The 15,099-nt window shown below is 39.9% G+C and overlaps 6 protein-coding genes across 8 annotated transcripts; 2 read left to right on the top strand and 4 right to left on the bottom strand.

Annotated features, from left to right (window-relative positions):
* mgme1 (mitochondrial genome maintenance exonuclease 1) lies at window positions 1-2,249 on the top strand. 2 transcript variants are annotated; one of them, XM_018667037.2, is made up of 6 exons: window positions 1-177; window positions 313-807; window positions 940-1,177; window positions 1,263-1,395; window positions 1,596-1,726; window positions 2,102-2,249. In XM_018667037.2, exons 1-6 carry the CDS (start codon window positions 3-5, stop codon window positions 2,139-2,141), a joined length of 1,212 nt encoding a protein of 403 aa, XP_018522553.1. In that variant the 5' UTR covers window positions 1-2; the 3' UTR covers window positions 2,142-2,249. The 2 variants fall into 2 exon arrangements, with proteins under 2 accessions (XP_018522553.1, XP_050932837.1); XM_051076880.1 differs by having other exon boundaries at window positions 44-807.
* A 29-nt stretch (window positions 2,250-2,278) lies between these two features.
* si:dkey-76k16.6 (uncharacterized protein LOC566817 homolog) lies at window positions 2,279-4,433 on the bottom strand. The gene is made up of 5 exons (XM_018667041.2): window positions 4,200-4,433; window positions 3,942-4,052; window positions 3,743-3,851; window positions 2,936-3,062; window positions 2,279-2,826 (listed from the first exon to the last, which is right to left on the bottom strand). The coding sequence occupies exons 1-5, from the start codon at window positions 4,275-4,277 to the stop codon at window positions 2,427-2,429; spliced, it is 825 nt and encodes a 274-aa protein (XP_018522557.1). The 5' UTR covers window positions 4,278-4,433; the 3' UTR covers window positions 2,279-2,426.
* Window positions 4,434-4,884: 451 nt separating this feature from the next.
* Window positions 4,885-7,298, bottom strand: si:dkey-76k16.5 (uncharacterized protein LOC566887 homolog). The gene is made up of 5 exons (XM_018667040.2): window positions 7,046-7,298; window positions 6,841-6,948; window positions 6,617-6,737; window positions 5,945-6,077; window positions 4,885-5,821 (listed from the first exon to the last, which is right to left on the bottom strand). The coding sequence occupies exons 1-5, from the start codon at window positions 7,118-7,120 to the stop codon at window positions 5,422-5,424; spliced, it is 837 nt and encodes a 278-aa protein (XP_018522556.1). The 5' UTR covers window positions 7,121-7,298; the 3' UTR covers window positions 4,885-5,421.
* Window positions 7,299-7,698: 400 nt separating this feature from the next.
* cst3 (cystatin C (amyloid angiopathy and cerebral hemorrhage)) lies at window positions 7,699-9,749 on the bottom strand. Its single transcript, XM_018667042.2, has 3 exons — window positions 9,467-9,749; window positions 8,671-8,781; window positions 7,699-8,133 (listed from the first exon to the last, which is right to left on the bottom strand). The coding sequence occupies exons 1-3, from the start codon at window positions 9,668-9,670 to the stop codon at window positions 8,053-8,055; spliced, it is 396 nt and encodes a 131-aa protein (XP_018522558.1). The 5' UTR covers window positions 9,671-9,749; the 3' UTR covers window positions 7,699-8,052.
* Window positions 9,750-9,811: 62 nt separating this feature from the next.
* On the top strand, window positions 9,812-12,952 carry ephx5 (epoxide hydrolase 5). Of its 2 annotated transcripts, XM_018667029.2 has the most exons (10): window positions 9,812-9,940; window positions 10,043-10,112; window positions 10,229-10,442; window positions 10,546-10,726; window positions 10,865-11,074; window positions 11,163-11,292; window positions 11,583-11,794; window positions 11,909-12,017; window positions 12,136-12,261; window positions 12,368-12,952. In XM_018667029.2, the coding sequence occupies exons 2-10, from the start codon at window positions 10,090-10,092 to the stop codon at window positions 12,567-12,569; spliced, it is 1,407 nt and encodes a 468-aa protein (XP_018522545.1). In that variant the 5' UTR covers window positions 9,812-9,940; window positions 10,043-10,089; the 3' UTR covers window positions 12,570-12,952. The 2 variants fall into 2 exon arrangements, with proteins under 2 accessions (XP_018522545.1, XP_050932835.1); XM_051076878.1 differs by lacking the exon at window positions 9,812-9,940 and having other exon boundaries at window positions 9,947-10,112.
* Window positions 12,756-15,051, bottom strand: mad2l1bp (MAD2L1 binding protein). Its single transcript, XM_018667032.2, has 3 exons — window positions 14,594-15,051; window positions 13,769-14,046; window positions 12,756-13,667 (listed from the first exon to the last, which is right to left on the bottom strand). The coding sequence occupies exons 1-3, from the start codon at window positions 15,018-15,020 to the stop codon at window positions 13,140-13,142; spliced, it is 1,233 nt and encodes a 410-aa protein (XP_018522548.1). The 5' UTR covers window positions 15,021-15,051; the 3' UTR covers window positions 12,756-13,139.
* Window positions 15,052-15,099: the final 48 nt, after the last annotated feature.

Raw genomic sequence — 15,099 nt, 5'->3', positions numbered from 1 at the left:
AAATGCCGACACGGATGTATTTCAATGACACACTGCACCTTATGGGTAATGTAGTTTATACCATTTCAAATGCGGTCGTAAATCGACACACGGAACTTCAATTCCCAGCTACGGAAGTCTGTGCAACGGAAGAGGCGCATCGTTCAGAAACTCTGGACGAGTTTGGAACAAGTCGGGGCAAGTACCACCGCTAAAATGTACTGTAAAATCAATTAAACCTCCGTGGTTATGTGTATTTAGAAAGCCAACAAGTCAGTGTTTTTCAAGGTTGTTGTGAAAAAGTCGCCAGAATGTTCATTCTTAAACGTATAGTGTCTGCCGGAGGCGTCATGGTCCCTCAGTGCATCCCCCTCCCTGTGAGAAACTTCTCTGCTTGCCACTGTCTAAGTTCCCCCAAAAGACGAAGTCCGTACAGCGTAGAGGACAGTGAGCGCTACTCTTCTCTTGTGAAGTCTGTCATATCCAACAGGGTCAGTGCCCAAACGCCAGAGTCCCTCCAAGCGGAAGACGAGCATATTTATGGACGTATTGTCAAAGCTCAGACACCCTCCACAAGACCTGAGATGAGGGAGCCTAGATCACTTCATCCCTTCTTACACTCTGAAAAGACTCTAGAAACAGAGGAGCCAGAGTCAGGACCTCCAGCCCGGATTGTGCTTGAAAGAGGACAAGGCAGGTCTTCAGTACCAAGTGTGACCCGCATTCTTCAGCAGACGCTTTCCCCAGAGCAGATCTTCTACCTGGAGAGATGGAAGAGGAAGATGATCGCAGAGCTCGGAGAGGATGGCTTCAAAGAATACTGCCAGAGTGAGTTTTCCAACATGAATGTAACATGCTACTAACGTGTGTCTGTGGTAATTTCAAATTCTTACTTGTATATCCGTGATATCTGTGCTTAGAAGTGTGATTATTAAGTGACCCGAAATTGTTTTCAATCAGATTTATTTAGGCAAGGGCACTGTTTCCATTCAGCTGTGGAGGACATTCTGACATCAGGTGAAAAATGGAAGAACGAACATCCTTCAGAGACAAAAGAGTATCCACCAGAGATACAGGGATACATGGAGAGCATCTCTCACATACTGGAAGATGTCAGTGCTGTGAGAGCTACTGAATCCACTGTACAACATAACACCCTGAACTATCTGGGCATTGTGGATTGTGTCGCTCGTTACAGGTAGATATGGTAAATTTGTGTACTTTTTCCGTACCAGACTTGACTTTTCACACCGCCCTCACCACACTCTTTCTTCTGTTCGCAGAGGTGTACTATGTGTTATTGACTGGAAGACTTCAGAAAAGCCCAAGCCATTCCTGAGTAATACATATGACAACCCTATTCAAGTGGCAGCCTATGCTGGGGCTTTGAACAGTGATTACAACTACAAATACCAGGTGTTGTATTGAGATAAATGAAGTGATGACCTTGTAATTCTTTGATTTTCACCCAGATTGTTTCACTGTCTCTCAGTCTTAAGTCCTTGCTCAAAAGATAGATTATAAAATCTTTAAATGAATCCTAATCTTTAGGATTACTGCATGTCTGACACAGTATGTCATACATTGGCAATGTGACTGTTCTCTTCCCACTGCAGGTTGAAAATGGACTTATTGTAGTGGCCTACAAGGATGGCTCACCTGCCCATGCCCATCAGCTGAAGTCAGAGCTGATGTTGGAGTACTGGAAAACTTGGTTGCTACGCCTTGAAGTGTTCACAGAGCAGAGGTGAAGCAGTCAGAGGCAGTTTTTTAAATTTCAGTTTCATCTCCAATTAGTTTTTTAATACATCATGATTTTTATTCAGAAATAAATGCTTTATAAACTAGTAAAGGTAAAATGGTTAGTTGACTAAAAATTTGGTGACTCAAATATCTTAGATTGCAGTTTAGAGTTACTGTAGTTACTTTTTATGACAGTTTCTCATTATATTCAAACTATTAATAAACCAGATCATTATTTGAATATTCAATAATAAGCATTTGTTTTACCATCTACAAGTTTTAATTTAATTTGCTTAGATTTCCCACTATTTCCCCTTTGTTAAATATAGGGTAATGTATACACACATTATTTATGTTGAATTTATTCTTCTCATTTCAGATCCAGTCATGCGTCAAGTGCTTTTTCAGAGAAGAGATGAGATGTTTGAAGAGAGATCTACAAGGGCATGTCCATGAAGAAAGGTTATTTTGTTTAGGCCAGCTGAACCTGAGGTGAAAATAACAAATGCTCCAATGTAGTGGAGACAAAAACAATATCTTATTTTTTTAATCCTAATTTTAGATGAACATTTTCAGTTCCTCTCACCCCACCTCTGTGCAACAAATGTAAATTAATTAGATCCCATTTTGAACCTAATTTGTTAATACAAAGGCCTCATCTGTTATTTAAGATATATTACATTTATACATTATCCTTGAATTATCTAAAAATTATTGATGACAGACCAGACTTCTCTGTATGAGGGATCTTCAGTAAAACCTTGGTTTTTAAAGAGCCTGTAGGAGACCAAGTTCTCCTCCTCTATGAAGCAGTAGACTGGGTATCCCTGAGCATGGAGTCTCTTTGCCAGGGTGCTGATCAGGACTTTGGCATAGCCTTTCCCTCTGTGCTCTGGCAGAGTGTACAACATGCCCATGGCACATGTCGCATAGGTCAGGATCCAGGACACTGGCTTGCGCTCTGCATCCACCACGCAGCAGGAGGGGAAGTTTGCAATCATGTTGCGGATCATCCTCACAGCCACCTCATCCTTTCCAAACTTCCATGTTTGATTCACCAAGTCAAGGTGCGATTCATCCAGAGAGCTCAGGGAGATCCCTGAGCTGATGGAGAACAGAGAGGAGAAAGTAAACTATATTGTTAATGAAAGCTGAAATACTGATTTTGGGTCTCACACTGGAATTAAGATATAACTGCATGGATAGGCTCTACCTGTCTATAGCGGGAAGCTGGGATATATCTTCCAGTATCATCATGTGACACACTGCCACATTCTGGCTTGGCACATCTTTTTCTGATGCCACTGCTTTGAATATCTCCATGTGGTGAAGATTCATTGCTTGGGGAGAAGAAAGGAAGTTTTTTTTTTTTAAATGGAGAAGCTATTAACAAATGTGTGAAACTTGATTTGGTATTTGTATTTCTTTTGAGCACTGTATTATTTAAACTGTTACACTGTAAAGATTCCAGTGTCAGTGATTTTCACCTTGCTTTGAAACCTTAAATGTGCAAATGTTGATGTATTTGGAAGACAAAACTATCACAAAGTTACAGTGATATAACAAGCAGTTAATAAATTATATATGTTTACATAGTAATCTTAGAATAGATGGTGAATTGAATTCCCTCTCATCAGACTCTTCTCCTTTATTCCTTCTTTCTTATTTACCTACTTCTTCTCCCTACTGCTTTGCTTTTACAGGGCAGCCTCAACACAGTAATGGTACTAAAGTAACAATCTTTGCCCTCATAACTTTTTGTGGTGTTGGATTATAGAATGATATGCCATCAACAATGTGAGGACTTTGAACACAATGAAAGAAAAGATCAAGTTCAACAGCTACACACAATTGGACCCCACTGTACTTAAATTGTGATCAATCATTGTAGGACTTAACAGCAAATTCCTTACTAAAGAAAGACTTGTGCTAGGAAAAGAACAGAATAAGTTAAATGAACTGACTTCCACATTCTTTCTCAAAAGACTATTGGAAGAACAAAAGTGATTATGGCTATTACCGAGACAAAGGTACCTGGTCCAGTCAATAACAGAGGACTTCCTTATGATTTCCTCTAAAATAGCTTCATCGTTTGCAAAAACAGTCATGTCTTTGAAGAGATCACCTTTCTGTAAGAAAAATGAAGATACTGTGCAGACATACAGCGAAACTATGTGTATGTATGTATGTGTATTTTAAACAGTTACATAAGTAGTTACCTGCTCATATTGTGGTTTGCAGACAATAATACTAAACTCTGGCCATCTATCCACGTAAACCTTTATAGGGTCTGACCTGACTCTGTTTCTGAGGACCAAAACACTGTAAACCTTAAAAAAAAAAAAAAAAAGCTACATTGTAAATCAAATAATAGTTTTATTAGTTATTAATGAAGAAGTATATGTTCAAAAGTGACCCTAACAAGATAAAGTCAGATTCGTTGAATTTATGATGTAGCATATACGGCTTTAACAGACCTGCAGAGACCGTGGTAAGTATCTTGTCAACTGAGTCTCAGCCAGTTTCAGCTGCTCTCCGGTCAGTTCCACGCTCATATTTGGAGATATTTTTCCGGTCTGGAATATCAGGGGACTCGCAGGCGATCAGCCAGTTTGGATCGTGGAACTGTGCTGGAGTCAGTGAGAAGAAATGCCAGCGGGTTGGCAACAGGCTGTAGTTCTATTCCAGTTCGCAATTGCGACACCTAAGGAAAAATGTAACTTGAGCTAAAACGAAAGTAAAAAATCGCTTCCATACCCTCCAATGCCCGGTTTATTATAACGTACAACTAGTTAAACAAATCAAACTCGTGTAAACCCAATTTCAGATTTGTAAAACCTTTATTCATCTTCGCCATTAGAAAAAACTTCGGTATGTTAATCCGTGCCTCTTGCCATCCTGATACAGTTCAACAATTGTATGTTAACAGCTTAATTGTATCACCTGTCTGGAAGCATGATCATTCATTATGTTTATCCAGTAATTTATTATTATTTTTTCCTTTGTCACAATTTGTCTGTTGACAGATAAGAATAGAGGTGCAGCAGCCAGGGAGAAGTGTAAAAAATAATACAAAATAAAAAAATTAACTGACTGCTGAAGCTTTGTAGCTAATGTGAAAAAGAGAACACACTCTCTTTGGAACAGGAATAACACAGAAAATGCATGAAATATATTTATTTTTTGGAATCACGGTTACTAATAATTGCATTGGTGTATATGAAATGACATAGTCTCTATAGCATCTATACTGTAGCCTATGTATGTATTTTAGATAATGTGATATATAGTTTGAGATAAATACACAGTTACATTTAATTTGGCACTTCTCCAAATACCAGTAATTGTTATAAAAATGTGATATTATTATTGTGTTATTTATGTTAGTTAATGTCACTTCTACCCCCATTATTAGAATCTACATTTGGATGCAATGTTTTGGAGAGCCTGTAAAACCTGTAATACCACATATTTAAATGTGACAATGCACAGTCAACATAACCGTGGAGACTTTATTTTTATTCTTTAAAATATCTTTAAAATGTGCAGGCAAAGGAAACATTCTGCAGTAACGATAGTAAGTGTTAATAATTACCTTAATTCCGGTTACATTACATTTCATTCAGATTTTTATTCATTAACCCACAAGTTATGTTTATAATGATTCACAACCTGTTAGAAATCACACCAGTAACAAAATCAGAAGTTGAATTCAAACCATGCTGCCCTGTAAGTGGGATCCTCAATGAAGCCCAGGTTTTTAAAGAGCCTGAGAGAGACCATGTTCTCCTCCTCTATGAAGCAGTAAACTGGGTATCCCTCAGCATGGAGTCTTCTGGCCATGGTGCTGACCAGCACTTTGGCGTAGCCTTTCCCTCTGTGCTCTGGCAGAGTGTACAATATGCCCATGGCGCAATAATCATACACCAGAATCCAAGACACAGGCAGACCCTGGCTATCAGTGATGCAGCATGACGGGAAGTTGCCAATGAGGTTCTTAATGTTATTGTAACCCCGCTCATCCCCTCCAAACTTCCAGGTTTTATTCACCAAGTCAACATGGGAAAGGTTAAGAGATGAAATCCGTGATTCAAGCTCACTGTAGAGAGAAATATTATGATAACCTTGCATCTGAGAGGAGACAATATTTGATTTTACTTTTCTCTGATGCAGATTTATGTGAAATATATCCTTTAAAGGACATTTAATTATCTGAGAATACCTGTCAGCTGTTGTTGTGACAAGATGGTTGGTGTCTGGCAGATACAGAAGATGCACCAAAGTATAACATCTGTGTTTAACTCCTCTGTCAGAAGACACTTCTTTGAGCATGGGGGCATGGGAAAAGTCAAATCCTGTAGAACAAAAATGATTCATATTCTGTTATTTGAATCTGCAACGGGTTGCACCAGTAGTGGAAAAAGTATTTACACCCTTAATTCAGTAAAAACTGCAAACAGACACTGCAAAAATACTCCATTACTGGCAAAGGGCCTGCATTGAAAATGCTGAAATGTGCCCAATATTATTAGCAAAATGTGCTTAAATGTCAAAGGACTCAATGTAGAAAAATGGCCCCTATTAAACTTTTATATATGATATTACACAGATTAATACTGATGTATGGATGTCTAACTACGACTTTACTGTTCTGCATAATAATGCATCATATTTCATAAGATCATCATACATTTCATGTCTAAAATTTTGTTTGTAGTTGTGAAATGTACCAGAGTGAAAGTATAAAGTGGCGTGAAACAGAAATATACGAGTACAATAATTTTAAACTGTACCTAAGTACAGGTCTTGAGTAAATGAAATTAGGGTCATTACACACTCCAACAATAAACTTGTCATAATAAAGCCTTTGTTCTCCGCAGCGCTCTAAACTCACCTCCAACAAGGAAATTCGTTTTCCAGTCAAGTGCATTCTCCCCTAAGAGCATTTTCCTCAACACCTGGTCATCCATGCTGTAGTATGTCACCTTTTTCCTTAAATCCAGCGCGTGCTTGTTCTGTGAAGCAACCACAAAATGAAACTATCACATGCCATGCAAAAATGTCACAGTCCGGTAAGGCAACAACGTATCCAAATTCTCAGATGGGATGTGAACCTACCTTGAGATCAGGTCGGCAAATGATGATCCTAAAATCAGGCCACGTATCAACGACTACCTCCAGTGTACTTGGTTTGTTTCTGTTTATAGCATACAGAAATCCATAGACCTTAAAAAAAAGCAAGAGCAACAGCAGTCAACAAGTACATTGCGATTAAATACTGACATATCAATGCATGTGTTTTTGATGGCTTGCAGCCGTCTACCTTGAGACTCTTCGGTAACTGTTTTAGCAGAACTCCTTCAGCAATCTGCAGTTCATCTTTGTTCAGGACCTTCATGTTTGGACAGTGGAGCTTCGTGACAGTTACACTTTTCCACAAAACAATGTTTCAAGAGTTCAGCCTTTATAAATTATTTACTACGGACGGCCATTGCCGGTCATATGTTTTTTTTTTTTTTTATCTCGTACGAACTGGCTTGTCTGCTCAAACCAGAACTAGTAGGCTACTTCCTGTCTGAAATGTAAAAATAAAAGCTTTATTTTAGAAGCATAATGGTCCGCTTTTGACTTTCAAAATAAAATCCGTATTGACCGACACGTCCAGAAAATAACATAATGGAAACAGTTATATATCTTTCTCCTCGTGCTCCTTTTCGATCAGTGAATTTGTATCATTTCGTTACAGCCAGCTAATATCTTCTAAATATCTGAGAAGTTAAAAAAATATATATTTTACAAAATCTATTGGGTTTATTATTATTGCTGTTGTTAACGATGAAAATGTAGTTCTTCCTTTCTAAATTGTATTTACAACATTCATACCATTTTGGTCAAAGTTAAATGACAGAGATAGGGGGAAGAAACATTTAAAACTGACTTCTGTAAATAGAAAAACAAAATTCACCCATGGACACATTTTCAAGTTCATGTGCTACTTTATTTCCAAAATAATTTTAAAACAGCTTGTGGTTTTTAAAACCCTATTAAACAGTTTGGTTTACAATGATTTAATATCTGCTTGCTTGATTTAATGATTATACATAATGAAGCTGCTCCTCTAAAAATTAATGTCTGTCTGCACTGCATAGATTAGTCTGAACTCCAAAACAATGAGACTATCAGGGGTTATTCAGCCTAGCACACAGTAACATAGCATTGGGAAGATGGAAATGTTAATACTTTTGTGGTTTGTGTACAAGAAAATGCATATTGCTTGTGTGTGACAGTTTTACAAACAGTGCCAACACTGAAGATTTCCCACGCAGTTCTCTATGACTGGCAGATCTCCTTCTGCAGTGAGATTTCATTCAACCATGGCCTACTCCACACGGTGAATGTGCACTGGTAGGGCTGAGGGGGAAAGTTCAGAATACACATCAATTTTCATCAAATTGATTAATAAAAAACAAAAAACAAATAGATATTTAACTCCTGATTTTCCTCTTTCAGGGCTGTATTATTATTAATAGACTACGGTTTAATTCTTGGGTAAACTTAGTCATCTTAAAAATAACTATGGTTCAACATCTTAGTGTTTGATGTTTAAGAAATGCATGTGATTTATTATACACGCAGTGTAATCATTTGCAAACAATGACATTGTCCTATTTCTGTATGGTGTTATTGATGCAAGTATGCATGCCAACTCCCTTAGATTCACTCTACTCTGGCTAGTTCCTGCTTCTCTCTCTGGGAACAGCAACAAACAAAGCTTGATGATTCAGAAAGGGGAAGTATACAGCCATTTCACAATCTGAGGAAACACTGTTTCTACTGTTGAAGTGTTTTAGAACAAGTCTGCTGTATGACATTGTGTCCAGTCTAAAAAAGGAATGGGACCCCCCCTCGCAAAAAGCTGCAGTTGTAGCTCCTTATTAAGGTCATTACCCGAGCCAATTCTGGGTCTTCATGGACGGGGCACACTTCATTTGCACTGCCCTTTCTGCAGGAGGTCTTCCCCATTTTCACAGTAATGGTGTACAAGGTGCCAGCGACCACCTGGAGGGAAAGGTAGGTGAGAAATACTGGATATACAGATCAGGGTAAACCTTAATAATAACACACAGTAGCAGATTTCAGGACATTCCTTGTCATTAAGTTTCACTCAAATATTAACACTTGTCCATATCAGCTTGTTAGTCAAACACAAATGTTTAAACGCCAAAACACACAAATGATCTGAGGCAGTTCCATATTAGCCCTCTTTTGAAGTTTCAAGCGGGGCACAAAAATCCGGTAAATACAAATGACCTGATCTGTGTGCTTAAGAGACTGAGAACAAGTTTCCAGCTCATGTATTTGTTAGAAAAAGCCTTGGGAGACCTGCAGCTGCCTCGACATGTTACAGCTGGTAGAGCCTGGCAAACAGGATAAGACAGGATTAATGTGTCATATTCAAGCCAAAGTTATTTCACTGTCACGGTCTCCAATGTTAAGCGTTGGTGTCCATGCACGCACAGGGAATAAATGAATAGATAGAAAACTGTATATTCTTGTAGTCATGTTATTGTGACTTCAGGTAGTTTAGGGCTGAAAATGAAAGGTTAGATGGGGACAGCAACAGGCCTGCTGTAGCTGGCTTATATGGTGGGGAAATATACACTGGATTATTTTGGTTTTGTGTCTAAATCCAGTAGTTTACAATCCTGTCGACATTCACAAGCTCACATTTAACGTAACTAACCTGGCTCTGGACCTTTACCACTTCTGCCACTTGGCTGAGGAACAGATCGTTGGTGCCTTTGTTGTGCTGGACAACGGCGAAGTTCAGGGCATTTTGCGCTCCTGCGTCACTGATATCTATATCTATGCGTCCCCCCGGCATAGTAGCACCCTGTCCGACGACGAAGACAGCCGCAAGAAGAGAAAAGACAATCTTCCACATCATGTTTCTGTTGCTGAAAGTAAAGCACGCAGACAAAACAACAACCTTCGGCTTCGTCGCCTCCCTGTTATATAAACAGCGATGTCACGGTTATTTCCTGCCCTGGGCGTGGCCTATCTCGCAGCCAATCAGCAATCTCTGCAACGCAAAACCCTCATCTGATTTAGGTCGTTGCTTCCCAAGCCAGACGCGAGTGAGTTCATTTTGTACACCCGTGGTTCCCGTAGTCGTCGCCAACATTATCTCAAAGTACACTTGATACAGGAGAACGAGGTAGCCGATGTTGAAATTCATGGTGGATGGACTTTGGTATGTTTGTACACAAGTTATGAAGCGCAGCGCGGTTAATTAAACATTTTTTTAACTCTGTCCTAGCGCAGGTCTAAAAAAATCCTGTGGGCGTTTTCCTTTGGAACGGCACTATGCAAAGACTTCAAGTTTTGAAGTAAGTAGACTTGTAGCATGAACACTAATTTATATCGAGATTAAAATATTTGCAGTGATCTCAATCCTGTAATTATCTGCACAGAGTTTTTCTTCAGACTTTTGTACACTTTGCAGGGAGACTTTCTTTGACCTGGATCCTGTCCAGAAGCAGGTTCTCATAGGTACAGCTGTGGCAGCAGGTGGTATTCTGGCATACATAGCACACAAAAGGAGACAAGTCAAAACCATTCCTCTTGGTGAAGGTTGGTGGGGAGCAGGAGAGAAACCACTGTCAGAGGATGAGAAAATCTACCCCTTTAAAGTGCAAACCTCAGATGAAGAGATCAAGGTAATTTTGAACTGTTAATTACACCAATGACCAAACTTAAAGTAATAAATGTTCTTATAATAAGACAGTGAGGTGTTTAATCAGCAGTGCTCTTATTGAACAGGACCTTCATGAGCGCATTGACAGAACCCGCTACACTGATCCTGTAGAAGATTGCGGCTTCCAGTATGGCTTCAACTCCACTTATCTGAAGAAAGTGGTTTCCTATTGGAGACATGAGTTTGACTGGAAAAAGCAGGTGGCAGTGCTCAACAAGTATCCACACTTTAAAACCAAAATAGAAGGTACACATAGATCTAGCTGAATCACCATGGTTTGCTTTGGTCTTCAGTGATCCTTAATAATTCTGATATTTGGCCAAGAGTCAATCCACATGCTATTTCTTTCTTTTCAATGCCTCCAATGCTTTCGCTTCAATGCAGGATTGGATGTGCATTTCATCCATGTGCGGCCACCACACCGTGAGAATCAGAAGGTTCTGCCTATTATGCTTGTTCACGGCTGGCCTGGCTCCTTCTATGAGTTCTACAGGATTCTGCCACTTCTCACAGAGAACCAGGATGGTGTTGCGTTTGAGGTCATATGCCCATCTATCCCGGGCTACGGTTTCTCCGAGGCCCCTCACAAACAAGGTAGATGATTCTAAATACACGTATATACAATATGTATTTCTGGCTTGAGCAGCAAATGTCAACAGATGTGCCTCCTGTTTCTCTTCAGGATTTAACAGTCTTGCTGCTGCCCGAGTTTTCCTGACACTGATGGAGCGTTTAGGATTCTCCCAGTTCTATCTGCAGGGAGGAGACTGGGGCTCCTTCATCACCACCAACATGGCACAGATGAAGCCTCAGTAAGACAGTCAGGAAAACAAGCCCTTACTGAAAACAAGTTATCACTGCAGTGGAATTTCCACCTCCTACTTGTTTTTTAAAGCAAGCATTGTGACATTGTGAAACAGTGTTTGCAGTGTGCAAAGAGCACAAATGTCCAAAAACCACTGACACTACAAATTCCTGGAGCAATTAAAAGAGATTTTGTCGCAAGAAAAAACATGAACATTAATAGCTACAAATTGATACTTAATGCAGATGTATTAAGTTGACATTTTTTTGTAATCTGTTTCATAACCTATTTTGCCAGGTGTGTGAAAGGCCTCCACTTAAACATGTTTACATCAACAAAGGGACTCAAAGTGCTGTTGTCCCTCATGATTGGTCCTTATCTGCCCTTCCTGGTGGGATTAAGTTGGGAAGATGTCCGCCGGTTGTTCCCCTTCTTTGAGAAGAATGTCTGGGACATTCTGAGGGAGTCAGGCTACTTCCACATTCAGGCCACTAAACCAGACACTGCAGGTGGGGACATTCAGCAAATTCAGTGATTCTGATGATCATACTAACACTTAAGTGTTCTTCAAAGCATCTATTGTGTTATTTCAGCACTTAATATAGTTTAAACTGTGTTTACAGGTTGTGGAGTGAATGACTCTCCTGTAGGTTTGGCTGCCTACATTCTGGAGAAATTCTCCACCTGGACTGACATGAGGAACAGAGATCTGGCAGATGGTGGGCTCGAGAGGTAAAAGAAGTAATTCCATCTCACGTTTTCAATGTTGTCAGCATAGAAGTTATATGGGGGTAGATTCAGCAAGGTGGGTGCTGGCTGTATTAACTTACAAACGACTGCACCTGTACAGGAAATTCAGCCTGGATGACCTCTTGACAAATGTCATGATCTACTGGACCACAGGCTCCATTGTCTCCTCCATGCGCTTCTACAAAGAGAACTTCAAGACTAATCCTGAGAAAAGGGTGGATGCAAAGTATGTGGCCAAGGGCTCATACTGTCAAAACTTTTATTTTGCAGATCTGACTCCCTTTTTATCCTATCATGTGATGACCCTGATAAAATCTTGTTTTTTGTTTTAGGACGGGGATATATGTGCCCACTGGCCTGGCTGCCTTCCCTGAAGAGCTGATGCATTGCCCTGAGTCGTGGGCACAAATTAGGTATCGAAACATCTACTCCTACACTTTCATGCCTCGAGGTGGTCACTTCGCTGCCTTTGAGGAGCCCCAGCTGCTCGCTAACGATCTCATCCAGTTTGCCAAAAAAGTGGAGAAGCTCTGAGGACTTGGATACACTCTGAAACCACTTTAGTTATTGTACATGTTTTCTATGATTGCTGTTGTGTCTGATTTTGATTGATCATCATTCATTCCAAATTTGACATTTATACAAATCCTTTTTTCTATTATCTCTGCCATTCCACAACACATCGTATTGCTTGATGTGCCTACAAAATTGCAACACTGCTGAAATCATATTAAAGTTTTAATAAATGTAAACATATACACAGATGAAACTGGCAATCCAAAGCATCCACATATTGGATTTTAAAAAAAAGCAATATAATGTATCAAACCTCTCAAGTTATTCTTGTTAAAAATATATTGCACCAAACACATTTTCTCAATATTTCAGAGCACAATAAAAAAGGATAATACACCATACTGTTTGTGTCAATGGAACCACTGTTGTTTGCATCAACGCATTTTTAATTAAGTTTTTAAAAAAATTAACATAATTCTTTAAAATATATACAGCTCAATCCCAAATTCACTTGATTCACCATTAAATTGTTATTGTAGTTTACAAAGGGAGATCTCCACTCTCTGACTATGCATTTAACTTTTTGGGTCAGTTGCTGAAGCCCTTAATAGTCATGGGTGCCTGAAACCACACATAATCCTGCCAGTCTGACCTGTCAGCCCTGGGTTCCTTACAGGCGCTGGGATCAGAAGACAAAGCAATAATTTGGTTCTTCACACGAGTTGGCACTTTAAATTGTAGTTTAGGGCGGAACCACCCTACGCCACAATCCCTGTGAGCCAGTACTAAGACTGTGGTGGGCATTAAACGAACAGGTCTGGTGTCAGACAAAAGGTCAGCCACAAAAAGAGTGCGGAAGAGTTGCCTTAAGCATGAGGATACCCGTAGACTTTGATCTCCACCAGCCAATACTAGAGCCTCCATGTTGATCTCATACAGCTCTTTGGGCAGGACGATGGAGCCACCCATTAGGAGCAGCACACGGGGCACCCTGCTAAGGGAAAACAGCACCTCCAGCTGCTGCAGAACCTCCTCTAGCTCCTGAAGGGTTTGTTGACATTTCCGCCAGTCCATATCTACAGACTGCACCGGCCTCCGACTCACTGTATCTTTATCCTGAGAAGCAAAACATTCACCAGAAACCTTTAGTTAAACTCAACAAACATTTTCTTATTCATTAGCATCTGATGTGCACAATGATAATGTTTCCTATTCACCTGCAATGAGGCCTGCTGTTTCTTCTGGGAATACACCAGCTGGTCATATGTCATGGGTAGCTGCTGTCGCTGATAAAGAATGCACTTGAGGATCTCACTGACAAAGCGGCAGCAGCCTTCCTGAGTTACAGTGCCTGGGAAGACAACATTCACACAGCCTTCCTCTTGTGCTCTTCTTATCACCTCATCACTGTCCTCTGTGTCATGATGTTTACTGGCAGTCACATTGGAATCTTGCAAACTTCTCTGACCAGAAGTGTCTTCTTCTTGGGTATTATCTGTCCAAAAAGAACCAGAATAAGGTCAGTGGAGTGAGCAATGGACTTGTCTTGCTCAATTTCAGCTAGTTAGATGTTAATGAAATCTAGCAAGGCCAGTCTTCCAATGAAGTCATTGTCCCCATTCTCCACATAAATTTTACATACAGCAACAGTCTGGCTGTGGTGGAAGATTTACTTAGATCCTTTGCTTAAGCATATATGGTAAATACTCAGTATTTTGCTTGAGTACAGTATTATCAAAATAAAAGCACACATAATTCAGATACTCACTTCTATTAGATTGTAACAACTGTTTTGCTTCACAAAAGACTTCTAACCATTTATCCCTCATCAAAATAGTTTATCCCTAATCAATTATTCGACGAATTGTTTCAGCTTTACACTCTACTGTCAAAATGAAAATGCAGTGTTATTATGATGCAGAAACTGATGCCTTTCACAAATTTTCCTCGCTGGATTTGTACTAGGAATTGGTAAGATCGCTTTAATACCGCCCCCATTAGGAAAACATGAGGGCCGCACCGGTTGTCTTCACATTACCTACCTTGAGTAGTGGTTGTAAAGGGCGCAGCGTTGTTTTCCTTGTCCTCGGTATCGTTTGCACTCTGCTGTTTTGAATTTAGTGGATATTCAGAGGAGACATCACACAATTCAATTGCATTTTTCGCCTTTAAACGTGTGTGTACAGCCGGTGGTGAGAGCTGTTCGGCGATTTCCGCAGAGAGTCGGCATGAACTGGAGCTGTCGGGAACACTCTGTAACGTTGAGTCTTTACGTGTCATATTCGGTTCCTCCGATGAACTAAAATCTTTTTCTGACGAAAACGAGAGGCACCTCTTTATTTCTTTTTCTCCTATGTTAGTAGTGGACGCATTGTCCGTGTCTTCTGAGTTTGGTATTGGTTTAAATATATTCGAAACTTCTGCCATAGTTTTGAATGTCCCCGCCGGGTCTTTACCGCACTGCATCATGGGAAACGTGGATCTTCCTCAATGCCGCTTTCACGTTACATGGAAAAAAAAAAAAAAAAATCGAAAACAGAGTTTTATT

The sequence above is a fragment of the Lates calcarifer genome, linkage group LG16_LG22 (assembly GCF_001640805.2).
Source record: "Lates calcarifer isolate ASB-BC8 linkage group LG16_LG22, TLL_Latcal_v3, whole genome shotgun sequence".
Classification (NCBI taxonomy): Eukaryota; Metazoa; Chordata; class Actinopteri; family Centropomidae; genus Lates; species Lates calcarifer.
Note: the sequence above shows the minus strand (reverse complement) of the source record. Positions and strands in the feature narration are given on the sequence as shown.

What these genes read in the sequence shown, in the direction of transcription:
- ephx5 (XM_018667029.2), top strand. Translation starts at nt 10,090, where the DNA reads ATGCAAAGACTTCAAGTTTTGAA. An exon ending in CGAGGCCCCTCACAAACAAG is followed by an intron (nt 11,075 to 11,162) that starts GTAGATGATTCT and finishes GTTTCTCTTCAG; the next exon opens with GATTTAACAGTCTTGCTGCT. An exon ending in GAGAAAAGGGTGGATGCAAA is followed by an intron (nt 12,262 to 12,367) that starts GTATGTGGCCAA and finishes TTTTTGTTTTAG; the next exon opens with GACGGGGATATATGTGCCCA.
- cst3 (XM_018667042.2), bottom strand. Translation starts at nt 9,670, where the DNA reads ATGATGTGGAAGATTGTCTTTTCTCTTCTTGCGGCTGTCTTCGTCGTC. An exon ending in TGGTAAAGGTCCAGAGCCAG is followed by an intron (nt 8,782 to 9,466) that starts GTTAGTTACGTT and finishes CTTTCCCTCCAG; the next exon opens with GTGGTCGCTGGCACCTTGTA. An exon ending in AAGACCCAGAATTGGCTCGG is followed by an intron (nt 8,134 to 8,670) that starts GTAATGACCTTA and finishes TTTCCCCCTCAG; the next exon opens with CCCTACCAGTGCACATTCAC.
- si:dkey-76k16.6 (XM_018667041.2), bottom strand. Translation starts at nt 4,277, where the DNA reads ATGAGCGTGGAACTGACCGGAGAGCAGCTGAAACTGGCTGAGACTCAG. An exon ending in GCAAACCACAATATGAGCAG is followed by an intron (nt 3,852 to 3,941) that starts GTAACTACTTAT and finishes TTTTTCTTACAG; the next exon opens with AAAGGTGATCTCTTCAAAGA. An exon ending in CAGCTTCCCGCTATAGACAG is followed by an intron (nt 2,827 to 2,935) that starts GTAGAGCCTATC and finishes GTTCTCCATCAG; the next exon opens with CTCAGGGATCTCCCTGAGCT.
- mad2l1bp (XM_018667032.2), bottom strand. Translation starts at nt 15,020, where the DNA reads ATGATGCAGTGCGGTAAAGACCCGGCGGGGACATTCAAAACTATGGCA. An exon ending in CTTTACAACCACTACTCAAG is followed by an intron (nt 14,047 to 14,593) that starts GTAGGTAATGTG and finishes CTTTTTGGACAG; the next exon opens with ATAATACCCAAGAAGAAGAC. An exon ending in AACAGCAGGCCTCATTGCAG is followed by an intron (nt 13,668 to 13,768) that starts GTGAATAGGAAA and finishes TTTGCTTCTCAG; the next exon opens with GATAAAGATACAGTGAGTCG.
- mgme1 (XM_018667037.2), top strand. Translation starts at nt 3, where the DNA reads ATGCCGACACGGATGTATTTCAATGACACACTGCACCTTATGGGTAAT. An exon ending in CTTCAAAGAATACTGCCAGA is followed by an intron (nt 808 to 939) that starts GTGAGTTTTCCA and finishes GTTTTCAATCAG; the next exon opens with ATTTATTTAGGCAAGGGCAC. An exon ending in GATTGTGTCGCTCGTTACAG is followed by an intron (nt 1,178 to 1,262) that starts GTAGATATGGTA and finishes TTCTGTTCGCAG; the next exon opens with AGGTGTACTATGTGTTATTG.
- si:dkey-76k16.5 (XM_018667040.2), bottom strand. Translation starts at nt 7,120, where the DNA reads ATGAAGGTCCTGAACAAAGATGAACTGCAGATTGCTGAAGGAGTTCTG. An exon ending in TTTGCCGACCTGATCTCAAG is followed by an intron (nt 6,738 to 6,840) that starts GTAGGTTCACAT and finishes GTTGCTTCACAG; the next exon opens with AACAAGCACGCGCTGGATTT. An exon ending in AACGAATTTCCTTGTTGGAG is followed by an intron (nt 6,078 to 6,616) that starts GTGAGTTTAGAG and finishes TTTGTTCTACAG; the next exon opens with GATTTGACTTTTCCCATGCC.